Source organism: Nothobranchius furzeri, chromosome 9 (assembly GCF_043380555.1).
Source record: "Nothobranchius furzeri strain GRZ-AD chromosome 9, NfurGRZ-RIMD1, whole genome shotgun sequence".
NCBI lineage: Eukaryota > Metazoa > Chordata > Actinopteri > Cyprinodontiformes > Nothobranchiidae > Nothobranchius > Nothobranchius furzeri.
Window position 1 is genome coordinate 64914359 of NC_091749.1, and position 14568 is coordinate 64928926.

Here is a 14568-nt window from a genome sequence, read left to right on the forward strand (position 1 = left end):
TCAGTCTAGCTGTGTTAGAGCATGGACCCATGGGTTAGCTTAGAGCGGGTCAGACTCAACCTTCTCTGGCCTGTGGGGCCATTTTTAACATGTCATTTAATTTGCTTCTGTTGCGTTTTATCTCATTCAAAGAACACTGTACCAGTAAAAAGAGGCCGACCGATATTATTTTTTTAAGGCCAATACTGATTTTTAAATAATTTTGTTGCCGATGGCCGATATATAAAGCCGATTACTATATATATATATATATATATATATATATATATATATATATATATATATATATATATACGTTTTAGCAGCACATTGGCTGTGAAAGACAACTGAACACTCACTGTGTGCAATATAAATTAAACAAGTCAATAAATCGCTTAATATTTATTGAACTTCAAATAGAAAACAAACTCTAAACATTAAAAAAAGTGTTTTGGGGGTCATTTCTTCAGTCTAGTAGTGGCAGCAGTTGGCCACACAGGTGCCTGATTTATTTATTTATTTTATCAGCCTTTAAAATTAATTTCGGCCGATAAAAAAAAATTTAATATATTGGCCGACCACTACCAGCAAATGGGGGGGGGGGGGTTAATTTGTGTAAAACGTTGAGGTTTGAGGTGGGTGATACAACCCAAGATACTGAAATGTGTCTCTGTTGGCGACAACAATTTGCCCATGTTAGCAATATGAAAGAAAAAAATGTAAAGATGTTTGTAAATTCTAACATTCCTTTAACATGCTGCTACCAACTGGATGGGGTAGAGTCCCGTAAATTTGTGTGGTCACGTGACTCTGCCCCATCTGGTCTGTAACAAGAAGGGAAAGTCGGTGAGGAAATGGAGGTCGATTCAAGTGTTGAAGTGGTGGGAGGGAGCAGCGGGTAGTGTCTGACGGAAACGACCGAATGTATCCATATAGTTGTTGAATGGTTTTTGTGGGAAAGGGCTTCTCCTCAACCAAATCTACCACCGCTTGGGCTTGGACGATAATCATTAAATCAATTAATCGTACGATAAATGAAAATGAACTCAATAATTTTTCCAACCGCAACACATGGAGGTAAGAAATGTACGACTCTATCATTCTGATTTATTATCATTATTGAAGTGCATTTTTGGTTGTTGACCCTGGATAGGCCATTGCATTTATTGCTTTGGAGAGACGGGGTCTAATTCATTGTTTTTGATGCAATATTTTCTAACAGAGAGTGAAAGTCCTTATTTATTTTTTGTTTATTTCATTTATTTATTTAGAAGTTCTGGTTCTGGACATTCCAATGTTAAATAAAGGTTTAATTGTTGCATTTTAAAGGGTTTGCTTGTTTTATTATGATATATTAGCATTACATAAGTGGTTATTTTGGTCTCGGTGATGTCGACAATAATATAGTTTATCGTCAATAATTTGTTGGACAATATATCGTCCAGCAAAATTTGTTATCGTCCCAGGCCTAACCACCACCACTTCTCCCTGTACAACTGCCGCTGTACAGGAAGTTATCATTTATTAATTTATCATGTCAAATTAAGTTATCGTAATTAATTATTATTATTGAGGTGAACTGCTCAATATATTGTGATATTGATTTGTGGCCATATCACCCAGCTCTAGTGGAGATGTACAGGTGAGACTGGAAAAATGACAATATGGTGCAAAAGTCTATTTATTTCAGTAAATCAGTTTAGACTGAGGGACCGGCTCAGGAACCCTTTACAGGTGTTTTGGATTCATTAGCTGATTAGAGTGTGACATTTGAGTCTAGGATATTGAACCTCTTGATGTTATTATAATTGTCTGAGGTTTTGAATTTGGGGTTTCCATAAGCTGTAAGCCACAATCATCACGGTTATAACAAATAAAGACTTTAAGGATCTGGCTTTGCATGTAATGAGTCTTTCTCGTATATTAGTGTCTCCTTTTAAGTTAAATAAAAGTTAGAATTTTGAGAATATCAGACATGTTTACACAGTTTTTTTGGCTGATCTGCTGTTTGTGTGCAGCTCGACGTTCATTCGTCATTTTAATCATGTGAGGTATCGTCATTTTTCTTGTTTTCATCCTCTGCAGAACGAGACAGAGAAGCTACAGAGTCAGCTCTCCAGTGTTCGGAGTCAGCAGAGCAGAGATGCTGAGAAGCACCAGCTGCTGGTTAGCAGCCTCAACGAGCAGCTCAGAGGGTAATTCTTCCATACAGAATACAACAAGAATCCAGGATTCAGGTCACAACACTGATCTGCTGTGTGGAGTACCGCAAGGCTCTGGTTTGGGCTCCCTCCTGGTTTTACTATATCTCCACCAGGGGTGTCAAACTCCGGTTCTTGAGGGCCTCTATCGCACACATATCAATGGTTCAATTACCTGTTCTCCGAGTTCTACAGAATCCTCAGTGATTCAAATCAGGTGTGTTGGAGCAGAGAAGCATCTAATATGTGTGGGACAGCCATCAAGATCTGGAGGAGATCCTGATGTTGCTCAACTGTAGAAAACTGTCTTTAAAAGATTTTCTGATTCAAAAATTTAGAATTTTTGAAAAATTTTTTTTTCAATTTTTGAATCAATCTGTTTTTGTTTGTGTTTGAGCACAAATTTTATCTGTGATCTATAAATAAAAACAAAACTAATATTTTAGGATTAATTTTATTTGTCTCTTTTTCCTCTGCAGTCTGACTGACACTCAGGAGAGCCTGGAAAGTTCCCTAAATGAGAAGGAGACGGCGTTGGCCAAAACATCTGAGAAGTTGGAGCTCATCAGTCATCTCCGAGAGATGCTGAGTGAGAAGGAGATCCAGGTCAAAGACGTGTCTGAGAAGCTGCTTCAGACGGAGCACAACGTACGAGTCCATGCCCTCCTTTCTGTTTCCAGAGGGATAAATCAGGACCTTTTAGGTTTTACAGTTTTGCTTCTTTGGTTTTTCAGCTGGATAATGTCACTAAGAGGTGCAGCAGCTCTGAGAAACGATGTTCTGACCTGACAGCAGAAGTCTTAGATCTCACGCAGAAGCTGAACGTGCTGAAGGAGAAGGTGTGGCTTCGCCCGTCATCCTTCCTGCGTCCATTCCTTTCTTTTGATGATAAAAAGTCATCTTGGGTGTAATTTTTACATGTTGCCTTTTCATTTTCAGGCACAGAAGCAGGATGTTACCATAGAAACGTTACAATCAGAGCTGGATCAGATGAACGAGGAGCTCGACAAGCTAAACACCTCTCACCTGGAGGAGCGGGCTCAGCTCATCCACGACCTTCAAAGCTGCGAGCGGCAAATTGATATTCTGAAAGAAGTTGTCACAGAAAAGGACAAAGAGATCATAAACCTGACGGGGAACCTGGAGGAGTACGCCGAACAGGTTGTTGTTTTAAAGGAGGAGATGAAGCTGAAGGAGCAGAGCTTGATCCAGGTGGAGGCGGCTCTGAGGAAAGCCGAACGGGAGTTGGCTGTAATCAGTGACTCACAGAGTGCAGACCAACAAGTCCTAAACAGCAGGATCACAGAACTGGTGGGGAAACTCCAGGAAGCTGAGATGGAGGTGGAGAAAACCAAAGAGGAGCGAGAGTCTAAAGTCGCGGAGGTGAAACATCTGATCAAAAAAGTTGGAGACGATAAGAGAGTGATCCAGCAGCTACGAGAAGAGATCCAGAAACAGACTGTGAGCCATCATGAGCAGCTCTCTGAGTGTGAAACGCACGTCTCGTCTCTGAAGGAGCAGCTGGTGCTTTCGGCCCAAAAGCTGCAGGAGTCTGAAGCATCTGCGGCACGGCTGCTGGGCCGAGAAGAAACGCATGAAAAGGAGCTTAAATCCTTCAAGGAAGAACAAAATATTTTTTTAGCTCAAGTAGAAAAATACAGCAAGGAAGTTCAGACTTTGTCCAAAAAACTAGAGGAGCACGCGCAGAACGAAGAGCAGCTCAGGAACACCGTGCAGGAGAAGCTGGAAGCTGTGGTATCTCTGGAAAACCAGTTAAAGGTAGCCGGAGAACAGATGGAGGATGGGAGGCAGAAGTTTGATCAAAATCTGAAAACCATAGATTCAGAAAATCAGAGGTTAACCAGTGAACTTCAAACCAAGTCAGAGAATGTCTCCAAACTGGAGAGTCTCCTAAAAAGCGCAGAAAGTGATAAGCAGCAGCAGGAAGAGAAGCTTATAGTTCTAAATGAGGAGCTGGAGCTGCAGAAGCATCAGGTGAAGGAGCTGAGTGAGAAGGTAGCATCTGCTCTTCAGCTGAATGTCAGTCTGGAGAATCAAGTTCAGGTTCTCACGGAGCAGAGAGAGAATCTTCAGCTAGAAAGAACCCAACATCTTCAGAACGTCTCCCAGGTTACCGCTGAAGTTGAATCTCTGAAAACAAAAGTATCTGCATCTGAAACACAACTTTCTGAAAATCTCAAAACTATTCAGGAGCTTCGAGGAGCAAAGGAGGAGTTGAACCGAGTGATCGAGCAAAGCTCTCTCTCAAACTCGGAGATCTTGCTGGAAAAAACCAACGAGTGTAGTCGACTTAGCCAGTCGCTCAGGGATAAAGAGGAGGAGGCGGTTCGAAAGCAGGAACAAGTCCAGGGTCTGACTTTTCAGCTGGAGCAGCTGCAGCTGGACTTGGCAGAAAAGGAGCGAGCAGCTGAAGATCTTCAGACACTAGTGAAAAGTCACCAGCATCAACAGACGCAGCTGGAGGAAACATTATCGCTGCTTCGGCAGCAAGAATCCAGTCTGAGATCTGGTTTGGTGGAAAGGGACGAGATGCTGAAGCAGAAGAAAGAAGAAGTCCAGAGTTTACAGGAACAGATCAGAGTTGAGAAAAAGCTCAAATCTGATCTCAAATGTGAAGCAGAAGCGCTTCAGGAGGAGCTCTCGGAGCTGAGACGAGAACTTAAAGAGATGAGTCAAACATCTAAAGTTCAGCTGAATGAGAGAAACGAGGCGCTGAAGGCTCTGAACGAGCAGATCGGGACGCTCCAGTGTGAGGCTGAGGTTAGAAAAGCAGAGCTGGATCATTTTAACTGCAACTTCCAAACTCTCTCAGAGGAAAACCGACAACTTCAGGATGCCTGTGAGCAGAAACAAAAGGAGCTTTCTCGGAAAACACAAACCATCTCCGAGCTCTCGGAGCAGCTCGGAGCGTCTCTTGAACAGAAATCAAGTTTAAGTGTCCAGATTAGCGGACAGACGGAGGAAAATCAAAGATTACAGGAAGAGTTGAAGCAGATAACTACATCCTGCTCTGAGCTCACAGCAGAGAGATGTTCACTGCAAGAAAAAACATCTAGGCTTCAAATCCATATTTCAGAAAACCAGAGGACAATCGAAGCCCTGTTGAAGGAAAAAGAGGAGCTCTCAATGGCAACGGGGGAGCTGAAGAAGCTTCTGCAGGAAAACCTGGAGTCCAACTCTGCACGTCTGCTTGAAAAGACAAACGAGTGTTTTCTTTTGTCCAGCAGTCTGAGGGAGAAAGAGGAACTCCTTCTGAGTTTGAGTGAGCAGATGAATAACCTCACAGTGCAGGTTGGTCAGCTCAGCGTGACCCTAAACGACAAGGACAACATGGTCTCGGAGCAGAAGTCACAGCTGGAGGCTCAGCAAACCCAAATAGTCCAACTCCAGGAGACCATATCCATGCTTCAGGAGCAGGGGTCGGTTCTGAAGGCAGGGCTGGTGGAGAAGGACACCATGCTCCAACAGAAAGCAGAAGAGAGTCGATTTGATCAAAATGAGCTCCTGCTTCAGAAGAACCTGGTGTCAAAGCTGCAGGAGGAGGTGGAGTCACTTAGACAATATGTTTCAGAGGCAACACAGCAGCTGGAGGAAAAAGAACAGGCTTTAGAGGGAGTCAACAGCGAGTGTCGGAGCGTTAGAGATGAGCTGAATAAACGAAACGAGTCTGTTTTCTCCCTCAGTGGTCAGCTCGGGGTCATGAATCAGAGCGCTGCAGAGATGGAGGCTGAGATCACACGTTTGAAGGCTTTGGAGCAGAAACTCGCCTCAGAAAACCAGCAGCTGATTCGCGACGAGCAGCAGAAGAAGGCAGAGAAGATTGATTTAGAAGACAACATCCAGGCTCTGAAGGATCAGAACACCAAACTCAAATCTGAACTTCAGAAAACCATAAAGGAATTCTCTGACTCCCAGGAGCTCATCACCCGTCTCAGAGCAGAAGTGTCTGAGAAGGAAGGAGAACTCAGATCCACTCGTTCTGAGTCAGAGACTCTAAAGTCGGGGGTCCAGGAGAAAGAGGACATCCTGCGGACACAGGAGGGTTTGATCCAGCAGCTCAGCAGTCAGGTCTCTGAGCAAGAAGAGCAGCTCAAACGGAGCACAGACTACAAACTTGGCTTACAGAAGCAAGTTTCTGAGCTCCAAGACTCGAACGGTCAGCTCAGAGGTCAGGTTGACCGTCTGACCTCAGAGTCATGTGAGCTGAAAACCAGTCTGGAGAAGAACCAGGAACATCAGAGCCACTCTTCTGCTGCTGTCGAAAACCTCAGCTCTCTTCTGAAAACCAAAGAGGCCGAGTGCGAAAGCCTGAAAGAATCTGTCACAAAGCTAAGCAGCTCCCTCCAGGAGCAGATCCGAGAAGCAGAAAGTCTCCGATCGGCATCAAGAGAAGCAGAAACTGCTCTTCTGGAGCGCTCCAAGTTTCTGGAGGACGTTCAGAGACGAGCAGACGAGGCTTCGCTCTTCAAGGCTCAGTTCATGGAGAGCACAGAGTTGGTATCCCAGCTGCAGAGTCACATCCAGCTTCTGTCCTCCGAGTCCCAAAACCTGAAGAAGTCCTCAGACGAGACGCAAAGTGCCTTCAACAACCTGCAGGAAAAGTTCACAGGTAACTTAGAGGAGCTACAGGCTGTGAGGAAACATCTGTCTGATAAAACCGGCGAGGTCTTCGGTCTCCAGGCTCGATTAGAGGAGTCCGGCAACGAACAGCAGAAGGCAAAAACTGCGATGGAAACATTAAGACGCGAGGTGTCCCTGATCAGAGACCAGCTGCAAAAATCTGAAACCTCAAACTTTAATCTGTCTAAAGAAAAAGACGAAGCTTTAGCTTCTCACCAGGCCAGTGTGAGTCAGCTGACCTTTGAGATAGAAAGACTCAAATCCCAGCACCTCCAGGTTGTAGCTCAGATGAACGCGCTGATGGAAAACCTGGAGCAGAGAGAAATGGCTCTTCATGCAATAAATAATCAGTACGGCGCTCAGGCCAAGCAGGCGGCGCAGCTGATCTCAGAACTGCAGAAAGTGGAGGAGCAGAACAAAACCCTGAAGGAGGAGAACCTTCAGCTGCACGCTGCTGTCGGCGAGGAGAACTCGCGCTTACAAACAGAAGTTAGGAAGCTTCTGTCTGAAAAGGAGGAGCTGGAGCAGAAACACCACCAGGTCTGGGCGGAGCTGCAGAGTCAGCTGGAGAAAACCGAGTCCGACAAGCAGAGCCTTCAAGCCCAGGTTAGTGCCAGAGACGAAGAGCTGTCTCGCTTTAAAGAAAACGTTCAAAGTGTAGAGCAGGTTCTGCAGGATTCAGAGAGAGAGTGGCTGTTGGTTCTGGACAGGGAGAAGCAGGACAAGAGTCTGCTCTCAGAGCAGTTAATAAGACTTGAAAATGAAATGAAATCTAAAGATGTTAAAGTAATTGCTTTGAAGCAGGACTTAGACAGCCTGCAGGAGAAGTTAGCAGAAGCTTCTGCTAACTTCCGTCGGGGTTCTGATCAGCTGAGCGCCAAAGAGTCAGAGGCGTCGGCGTCCAGACTCCAACTTCAGAAGGTTTTAGAGTCCATTCAGGATAAAGAGAAAGAGAACAAGAGCCTTCAGCGCACTTTTAGATCTGTGGAAGATCACCTTCGAAAACTAGTCGTGAAAGATATAGCTGCTGTTTCAAACCGGGAAGAATCTTCTTTACAGGACCTGCTGAAGCAGCTAGAAGACAGACATCAGGCTGAGATCAGCGCTCTGAGAAGGGAGCTGGATCAAACCGCCGCACAGCTGCAGGAAGAGAGGAACAGAGAGGAAAAGGCTCAGATGTTACAGACTCAGCTGGAGGCACAAGTGGAGAAGGTGAAACACGCTTCTGACAGGTTCTCCTCGTTGGAGTCTGAGCTGAGAGCAAACGAGGAACAAATGAGCTGCATGGGTGTTCAGATCAGTCAGCAGAAGGATTTACTGTCAGGCCTCAGTCAGCAGTTAAAGGACAAAGATGCATCCATCACCCAGGTCATGGAGTCCGCCTCCAACGAGAGGATGAAGCTTGTCGAGGAGAATCGGTCTCTGACAGGGCAGCTGGAGGAGACGCAACAGGCTCTTCAGACCTCAGAGAGGAGGCTCCAGGAGGTTCTTCAACAGCTGGAGGAGACGCAACAAGCTCTTCAGACCTCAGAGGGGAGGCACGAGGAAGTTTCACAGCAGCTGGAGGAGACGCAACAAACTCTTCAGACCTCAGAGAGGAGGCTCCAGGAGGTTCTTCAACAGCTGGAGGAGACGCAACAAGCTCTTCAGACCTCAGAGGGGAGGCACGAGGAAGTTTCACAGCAGCTGGAGGAGATGCAACAGGCTCTTCAGACCTCAGAGAGGAGGCTCCAGGAGGTTCTTCAACAGCTGGAGGAGATGCAACAAGCTCTTCAGACCTCAGAGAGGAGGCACGAGGAAGTTTCACAGCAGCTGGAGGAGACGCAACAAGCTCTTCAGACCTCAGAGAGGAGGCTCCAGGAGGTTCTTCAACAGCTGGAGGAGACGCAACAAGCTCTTCAGACCTCAGAGAGGAGGCACGAGGAAGTTTCACAGGAGCTAGAAGAACTTTCTGAAATCAAGAGCAGGACATCAGAGCTGATTAAAGAGAAGGAGGATCTGCAGAAGGAGCTCATCGTTGTTTCTAAAGAAAAGGACGTGATGAAGAAGAAGCTTCAAGCTGCTCTCGTCGTGAGGAAAGATCTACTGAAAAGAATCGAGGAATATGAAAAGCACAAAGAAGAGAACGTAAACAACAACACGCCAGATCTACAGGAACAGCTGGTTGAAACGACAAGTCAGGCTCAAGCTGCTGCACAAACGTATAAAGTAACAGTTTCTCTTCTAGAAACCAGGATCATCCACAAGGAGGAGGAGATACTGGAGATCAAAGCAGAACACAAGAAGATGGTAGAACATTTACAGTCTGACAAAGAAGTCCTGCAAACTGTTTTGAAGGAGAAGGACTTGGTCATTGAGCAGCTGGAGTCCAGAGCTTCAAACAGAGAAGAGGAGTTCCAACAAGACAGAAACAGTCTGATTCAGAAGCTAGAAGACCTCCAGAATGAGATCAGGATGTGTAAAGATGAGCTGACGGACAAAGCTTCTGCCCTGGCGGATTTAGAAAAGCGGCTGACGCAGATGACGTTAGAGAAAACGGCTCTGCAGAAGAAGGCCCAGGCTGCTCTGCTCGCTCGCAAAGAAACCATGAAGAAAGCTCAAGAGAATGAGAAGAAGTTAACTCAAGAACTTTCTGATGTCAAAGATGAGCACAATGCGCTTTTTGAGCAACATCGTCAGCAAAAGGAGGAGCTGGAATCACTCCAGCTGAACCTTGACAAGAAGCTCCAGGAGCTGGACCACCTCCACAAAACGTCCACGTCTTACCTGGAAGAGCTGAACACTTTAAAACGGCTCGTTGTGGAGAGAGATGAATCCCTACAGGATGCAAGGATGCGCCTGGAAACGGAGCTGGAAGCCAGCAGGTCCAGATTTCACAGCATTTCTCTGGAAATGTCCCAGAAAGACGAGGCTTTGAGGGCTATCCAACGGAGGAAAGCTGTTTTGGAATCGGCCCTGCAGAATGCGCAGCATGACCTGGAGAAGGTTCAGACGGAGGTGGAACGGAGAACAGAGGAGATGGAGAAATATCAGGAAGCAATAAAGTCAACTGAGCAGGAGAACCGGGCCTTATCGAACAGAAACGCTGCTCTAGAGGCGGAGCTGGAGCAACAAAAACACCTGAATGAGGAAAAGTTTCAAGTTTTATTACAAAAAAGAGACGCTCTGGATCAAAGTCATCTGCTGAAAGTTTCAGAGAATTCTTCTGATCATTCACCCAAGCGGCAGCGTGCTGACGACAAACATGAAGCTCTGCTGAAATGTTCTGAAACACAGAATCAACTGGATCTGTCAAAACAGGAGAAAGATGAAGTCACTGGTCAGCTTCAGGATGAAATGAGTTCACTAAAACAGCAGAAACCCGAAACCTTCAGCAACCAGGCGGACGGGAGCCAAGGCGCTGCCTCCTGCAGGTCTGCTGAAGTTCTAGAGGTGGAGCTGAGGGAGAAAAATGAAGCTTTGTTAGTTTCTCAGGCTCAAGTTTCTGAAAAAGATCAACTAATCACTTCACTTGAGGTTCAGCTACAGCAGCAAATGAAAACGCATCAAATGACTGTTGAGAAGATGAGAACTGAAGCTGAAGGTCTGCAGAAATCAGCAGAAGAAAACCGCAAGACCAAAGATCAGGAAAACCAAACCAAAATACTCACCCGGAAGCTCCAGGCTTCTTTAGTTTCCAGGAAAGAACTCATGAAGGAGAATTCCTCGCTGAAGGAGGACGTGGAAAAGCTTTCCGCTAAACAGGAAGCTAAGGAAGCGGAGTGTTCTGATCTGAGATCAGCTGTGGTGAAGTTGAAACAGCAGAATCTGGACCTGGAAAGTTCTGTGTCCTCCGCCATCAGAGAGAGAGACGGGCTGAGCTCGGAGGCTGATCGGATCCTGAGCGAGAACCGCAGCTTGTCTGCCGCCTGCGACAGCCTGAAGCTGACCATAGAGAGCATCACTCAGCAGAAGCAGGCCTTCTCCTGTCAACTCGAGTCCCTCAAAGACTCTCAGGCCGAGGAGCTGTCCAAGTGGAAGTCCAAACACGCCGAACTGAAACAGGAGTACGAGTGTCTGCTGCAGGCCTACGAAAACGTCAGCAGTGAAATGGACAAGATGAGGCAGCTGTTAGAAGGAGCCAAACGGGAGCGGCAGGAGCTCCTCCACAAAATACACGACCATGAGAACCAGGCGGAGGTTCTGGAGCAGCGAGCCCGGGAGGCAGAGGAGGAAAACGCAAGGGTCAAAGAGAGGATGCACAAATTTACCAAAGAGAAACGACAGAAGGTGGAAGAGCTGGAGGAAGAGAATCAGAAACTCAGGGGAGACCTCGTAGAGCTGGAGGGAAACCACAAAACGCAAACGAGTGAAATAAGAACTAAAAACCTGCAGCTGGAGGAGGAGATTTCCCGTCTAGGAGACTCCTTAGAGGATCTGAGAGGAAAACTTGCCGAAATCCGTGCAGAAAACGGACGGCTGTTTGGAGAACTGGAATCAGCTCGCTGTGCTTTGGAAGAGAAACACTCGGAGTCAAACCAATATTCAAACAACATGCAGCTGAAGCTGGATGAAGCTCTCAGTTTGAACAACTCGCTGACTGCTCAGATCCAAGCCCAGAAAACAGAACTGAGCTCCCAGCTGGAAATAAACGGCTTGTTACAGAAGGACAAGTCGGATCTGTGTGAGAGGATCAACCAGATTCACAATGATCACGAGCTGCAGCTGGGATCGAAGGACGCCGCCATCAGAGAGCTAAAGGACATCATCAACAAGCACAGCCAGGAGGCCATCAACCTGAACGAGAAGGTCAGAATCCTGGAGGACGACAAGTCCCTCCTCCAGGAGGAGCTGGAGAACACCCAGGAGGCCTCAGACAAGGTGAAAAATGAAAAGGAATATTTAGAAACGCTCATCCTGAAGAATTCAGAAACAATTGATGAGTTGACCGAGTCCGTGAGCGTTCTCCAGACTCAGAACGCTCAGCTGGCGGCGCAGCTCGAAGCGGGTAAAGAGACGAGCAACCGGATCTGCAGAGAGAAGGAGCAGGAGCAGCTGAAGTTGGTGAGGGAGTTTGAGGACAAACTCAAGAGCGTCCAGAGAGGAAACGAAGGCTCAAAGAATGCAAAGAGAGAGCTGCAGGAGCTTCTGAAGGAGAAACACCAGGAGATCAACCAGCTGCAGCAGAACTGCATCAGGTACCAGGAGGTGATTCTAGATCTGGAGGGCGGGTTGAAGCGCTCGCAGTCGGCATGTGAACATCTGGACAAGGAGCTGAAGAGGAGCTCTCAGAAGATGTTTGTGTCAGAGGAGAGGCATGAACAGGTGGTGGAGGAGTTGATCAGGCTCAGGAAGCTCCTCCAGGAGGCCGCAGAGAAGATGACGAGTGTCGAGTCAGAGCGAGACCAGCTGGCTTCTCGAGTGTCGCAGCGCAACAAACAAATGGGGAAATCGGAATCTTCTGAAAGAGTTCCTGAAAGAGTTCCTGAAACCATCTCCTACACGCAGAATCAGCTACAGCAACAACTGGAGGAGCTGAAGAGTCTAAACCAGAGAGAACATCAGAAACTGGACGAGCTGACGCAGCAGCTGGACTCTAAAAACCTTCAGATTAACGCTCTGAGAAGATCAGCTGAGACGTCCGAAGCCAAGCTGTCTGCGTTGTCTTCAACTCCTCACGGAGCCGATGCCTCCAGACTGTGGGATGAGCTGTACCAACGGAGCCTTAACGAGAAGGACAAGCAGCTGCTAGAACAAGGCTCAAGGATCACCAGGTTCCTGGACGACATGAGGAGAAAAGATCAGGAGGTCAACGAGCTGCGAGTGGCCAAATCGAGACTAGAGAGGACGCTAAACGAGTACTCTGTCGCTGCTGCCGCCCATCAGAGGCAGACGTTCATCATGAGCGCCACCAACGCCGAGCTGAGTGAGAACACGGAGCTTCTGTCGGTCCAGGTGAAGGAACTTAGTGCTCGAGTGGAGAGAGTTGACCAGGAAAAAAATGCTCTGAATCGTCAGCTCGCTGACTCGGAGGACCGGATCTCTCAGCTGCAGCTTGACCTCCAGCAGGCAGAGAAGATCAACGCGGACGCAGAAGCTCAGCTGCATCTCTTACAGAGTCAACGTGATGCGATCCAGGCTGACTTCCAGAAGCAGGAGGGAATCTCCCTCCAGCTGAAAACACTCCTTCAGAACAAAGACGCCGAGATCTCATCCTTGCTCTCCTGTAAGGACGGCCAGATGTCGGGGTATCTGGAGCAGCTCCAGGCAAATTATAGAAGCCAAGCGTCTGTTTACGAGGACAGGCTGACGTCTTCACGCCACCAACGGGAAAAGGCAGACAAAGAGACGAGGGCGCTGGAGGCTAAGGTCAAAAATCTGCAGCATCAGCTGAGCAGGTCCGTCCAGGAGAAGGAGCAGATGGAGGCGAAGATGGAGTCGTTCAAGAATTCTATGGCGTCTCTGCAGAGCGAACGGGAGCGTCTGACATCCGAAAACAGGATCCTGGAAGCAAAGAGCCAGTTACGGCTGAATCACAAAGATGGCTCCGCTGGCGGAGAAGGAGGTGGAAGTAAAGGCTTCAAACAGGAGATCAGAAAGCTGCTGCATCAGATGGATGACCTGAACTCTGAGAACGCCATGCTCCGGGCTCAGCTGGTGCGCTACAGGGAGGATTTAAATCAGGTGCTGTCCCTTAAAGACAACCAGCTGAAGGTTCTGCTTCAGAAGCAGCAGGACACCATCAGAACCCTGGAAAACCAGAAGGCTGCAGCTGAGAGGCAGATCAGAAGGTTTCAGATGGAGCTCCAGGAGAAGGAAGAATCATCCGATCAAATGAAAGCAGAGAATTCCCAACTGAAAGCTCAGAAGTCCAAACTGGAAGCAGAAGTTTTAACCCAGAAGGAGCAAAGAGCCTCAACGAATGAGAGCAGGGTCATCGCTGACCTACAGGAAGCCGTTCAGGCCAAAGCGTCTGAATCTAACCTCCTCCAGCAGAAGCTCCTCTCCCAGAAAGCCTCCATCAACGAGCTCCAGGACAAGATGAAGCTGCTGGAAGGTGAAACCGATAAAAAGCTGTCAGAAGCTGATGACCGGTACAACAGTGAGCTGGATGCGTTTGAGCGAGAGGCAGCGCTGATGAGAAATGAGAAAGAAACGGCGGAGCGGAGGGTGGCGGAGCTCGCCAAGGAGCTGCTGGACCTGGAGCAGCAGCTGTCAGAGACCAGGTCACAGACTAAAGACCTCAGAGCTCAGAACGAGTCACTCTGCAAAGCCATGGCAGCCCTGCAGGACGACCGGGACCAGCTCATCGAGGACTTCAAGGTCCTCAGGAGCAGGTATGACGAGGACCTCCAGCGGTCCCGGGCGGCCCTGAACAAGGTGGAGCGCAGTCTGCAGGACACGTCTTCAGACCTGGCCATGGTGGCCAAGGACAGAGACGTCCTCGTCCAAAGACTAAAGGCTGTGGAGAGCAAAGATCCAGAAACGGAGCTGAGCAAGCTGCTAGATGAGGTGTCGAAGGAGCTGTCAGAGAAAGAGCGGAACCTGAAGCAGGTGGTTCTGGAAAACGACACCTTCAGCCGGCAACTGTCAGCATTCTCCAGATCCATGGCTAGCCTGCAGAACGACCGCGACCGGCTGATGGACAAGCTGGCTGGAGCCAGACGGGCGTCCGGCCCAGACCTAAACCCAAACCGAGGGTCCGTCAGAACCCCGGAGAGTCCGGCAGACGAGTCGGTGAGTCCTGGGCTTTGTTTGGGTCTGATGG

General features: G+C 47.9%; 1 protein-coding gene across 6 annotated transcripts in view; it reads left to right on the top strand.

Moving 5' to 3' along the window:
- The window catches only part of LOC107381617 (golgin subfamily B member 1), a 44100-nt gene that overhangs the window by 26035 nt on the left and 3497 nt on the right, over positions 1–14568 (top strand). For all 6 annotated transcript variants that reach the window (XM_070555044.1, XM_070555042.1, XM_070555045.1 and 3 more), the window contains 4 exons: positions 2065–2174; positions 2660–2828; positions 2915–3019; positions 3120–14537. In XM_070555044.1, the coding sequence (XP_070411145.1) occupies positions 2065–2174; positions 2660–2828; positions 2915–3019; positions 3120–14537 (11802 nt within the window). The remainder of the gene's footprint in view (positions 1–2064; positions 2175–2659; positions 2829–2914; positions 3020–3119; positions 14538–14568) is intronic.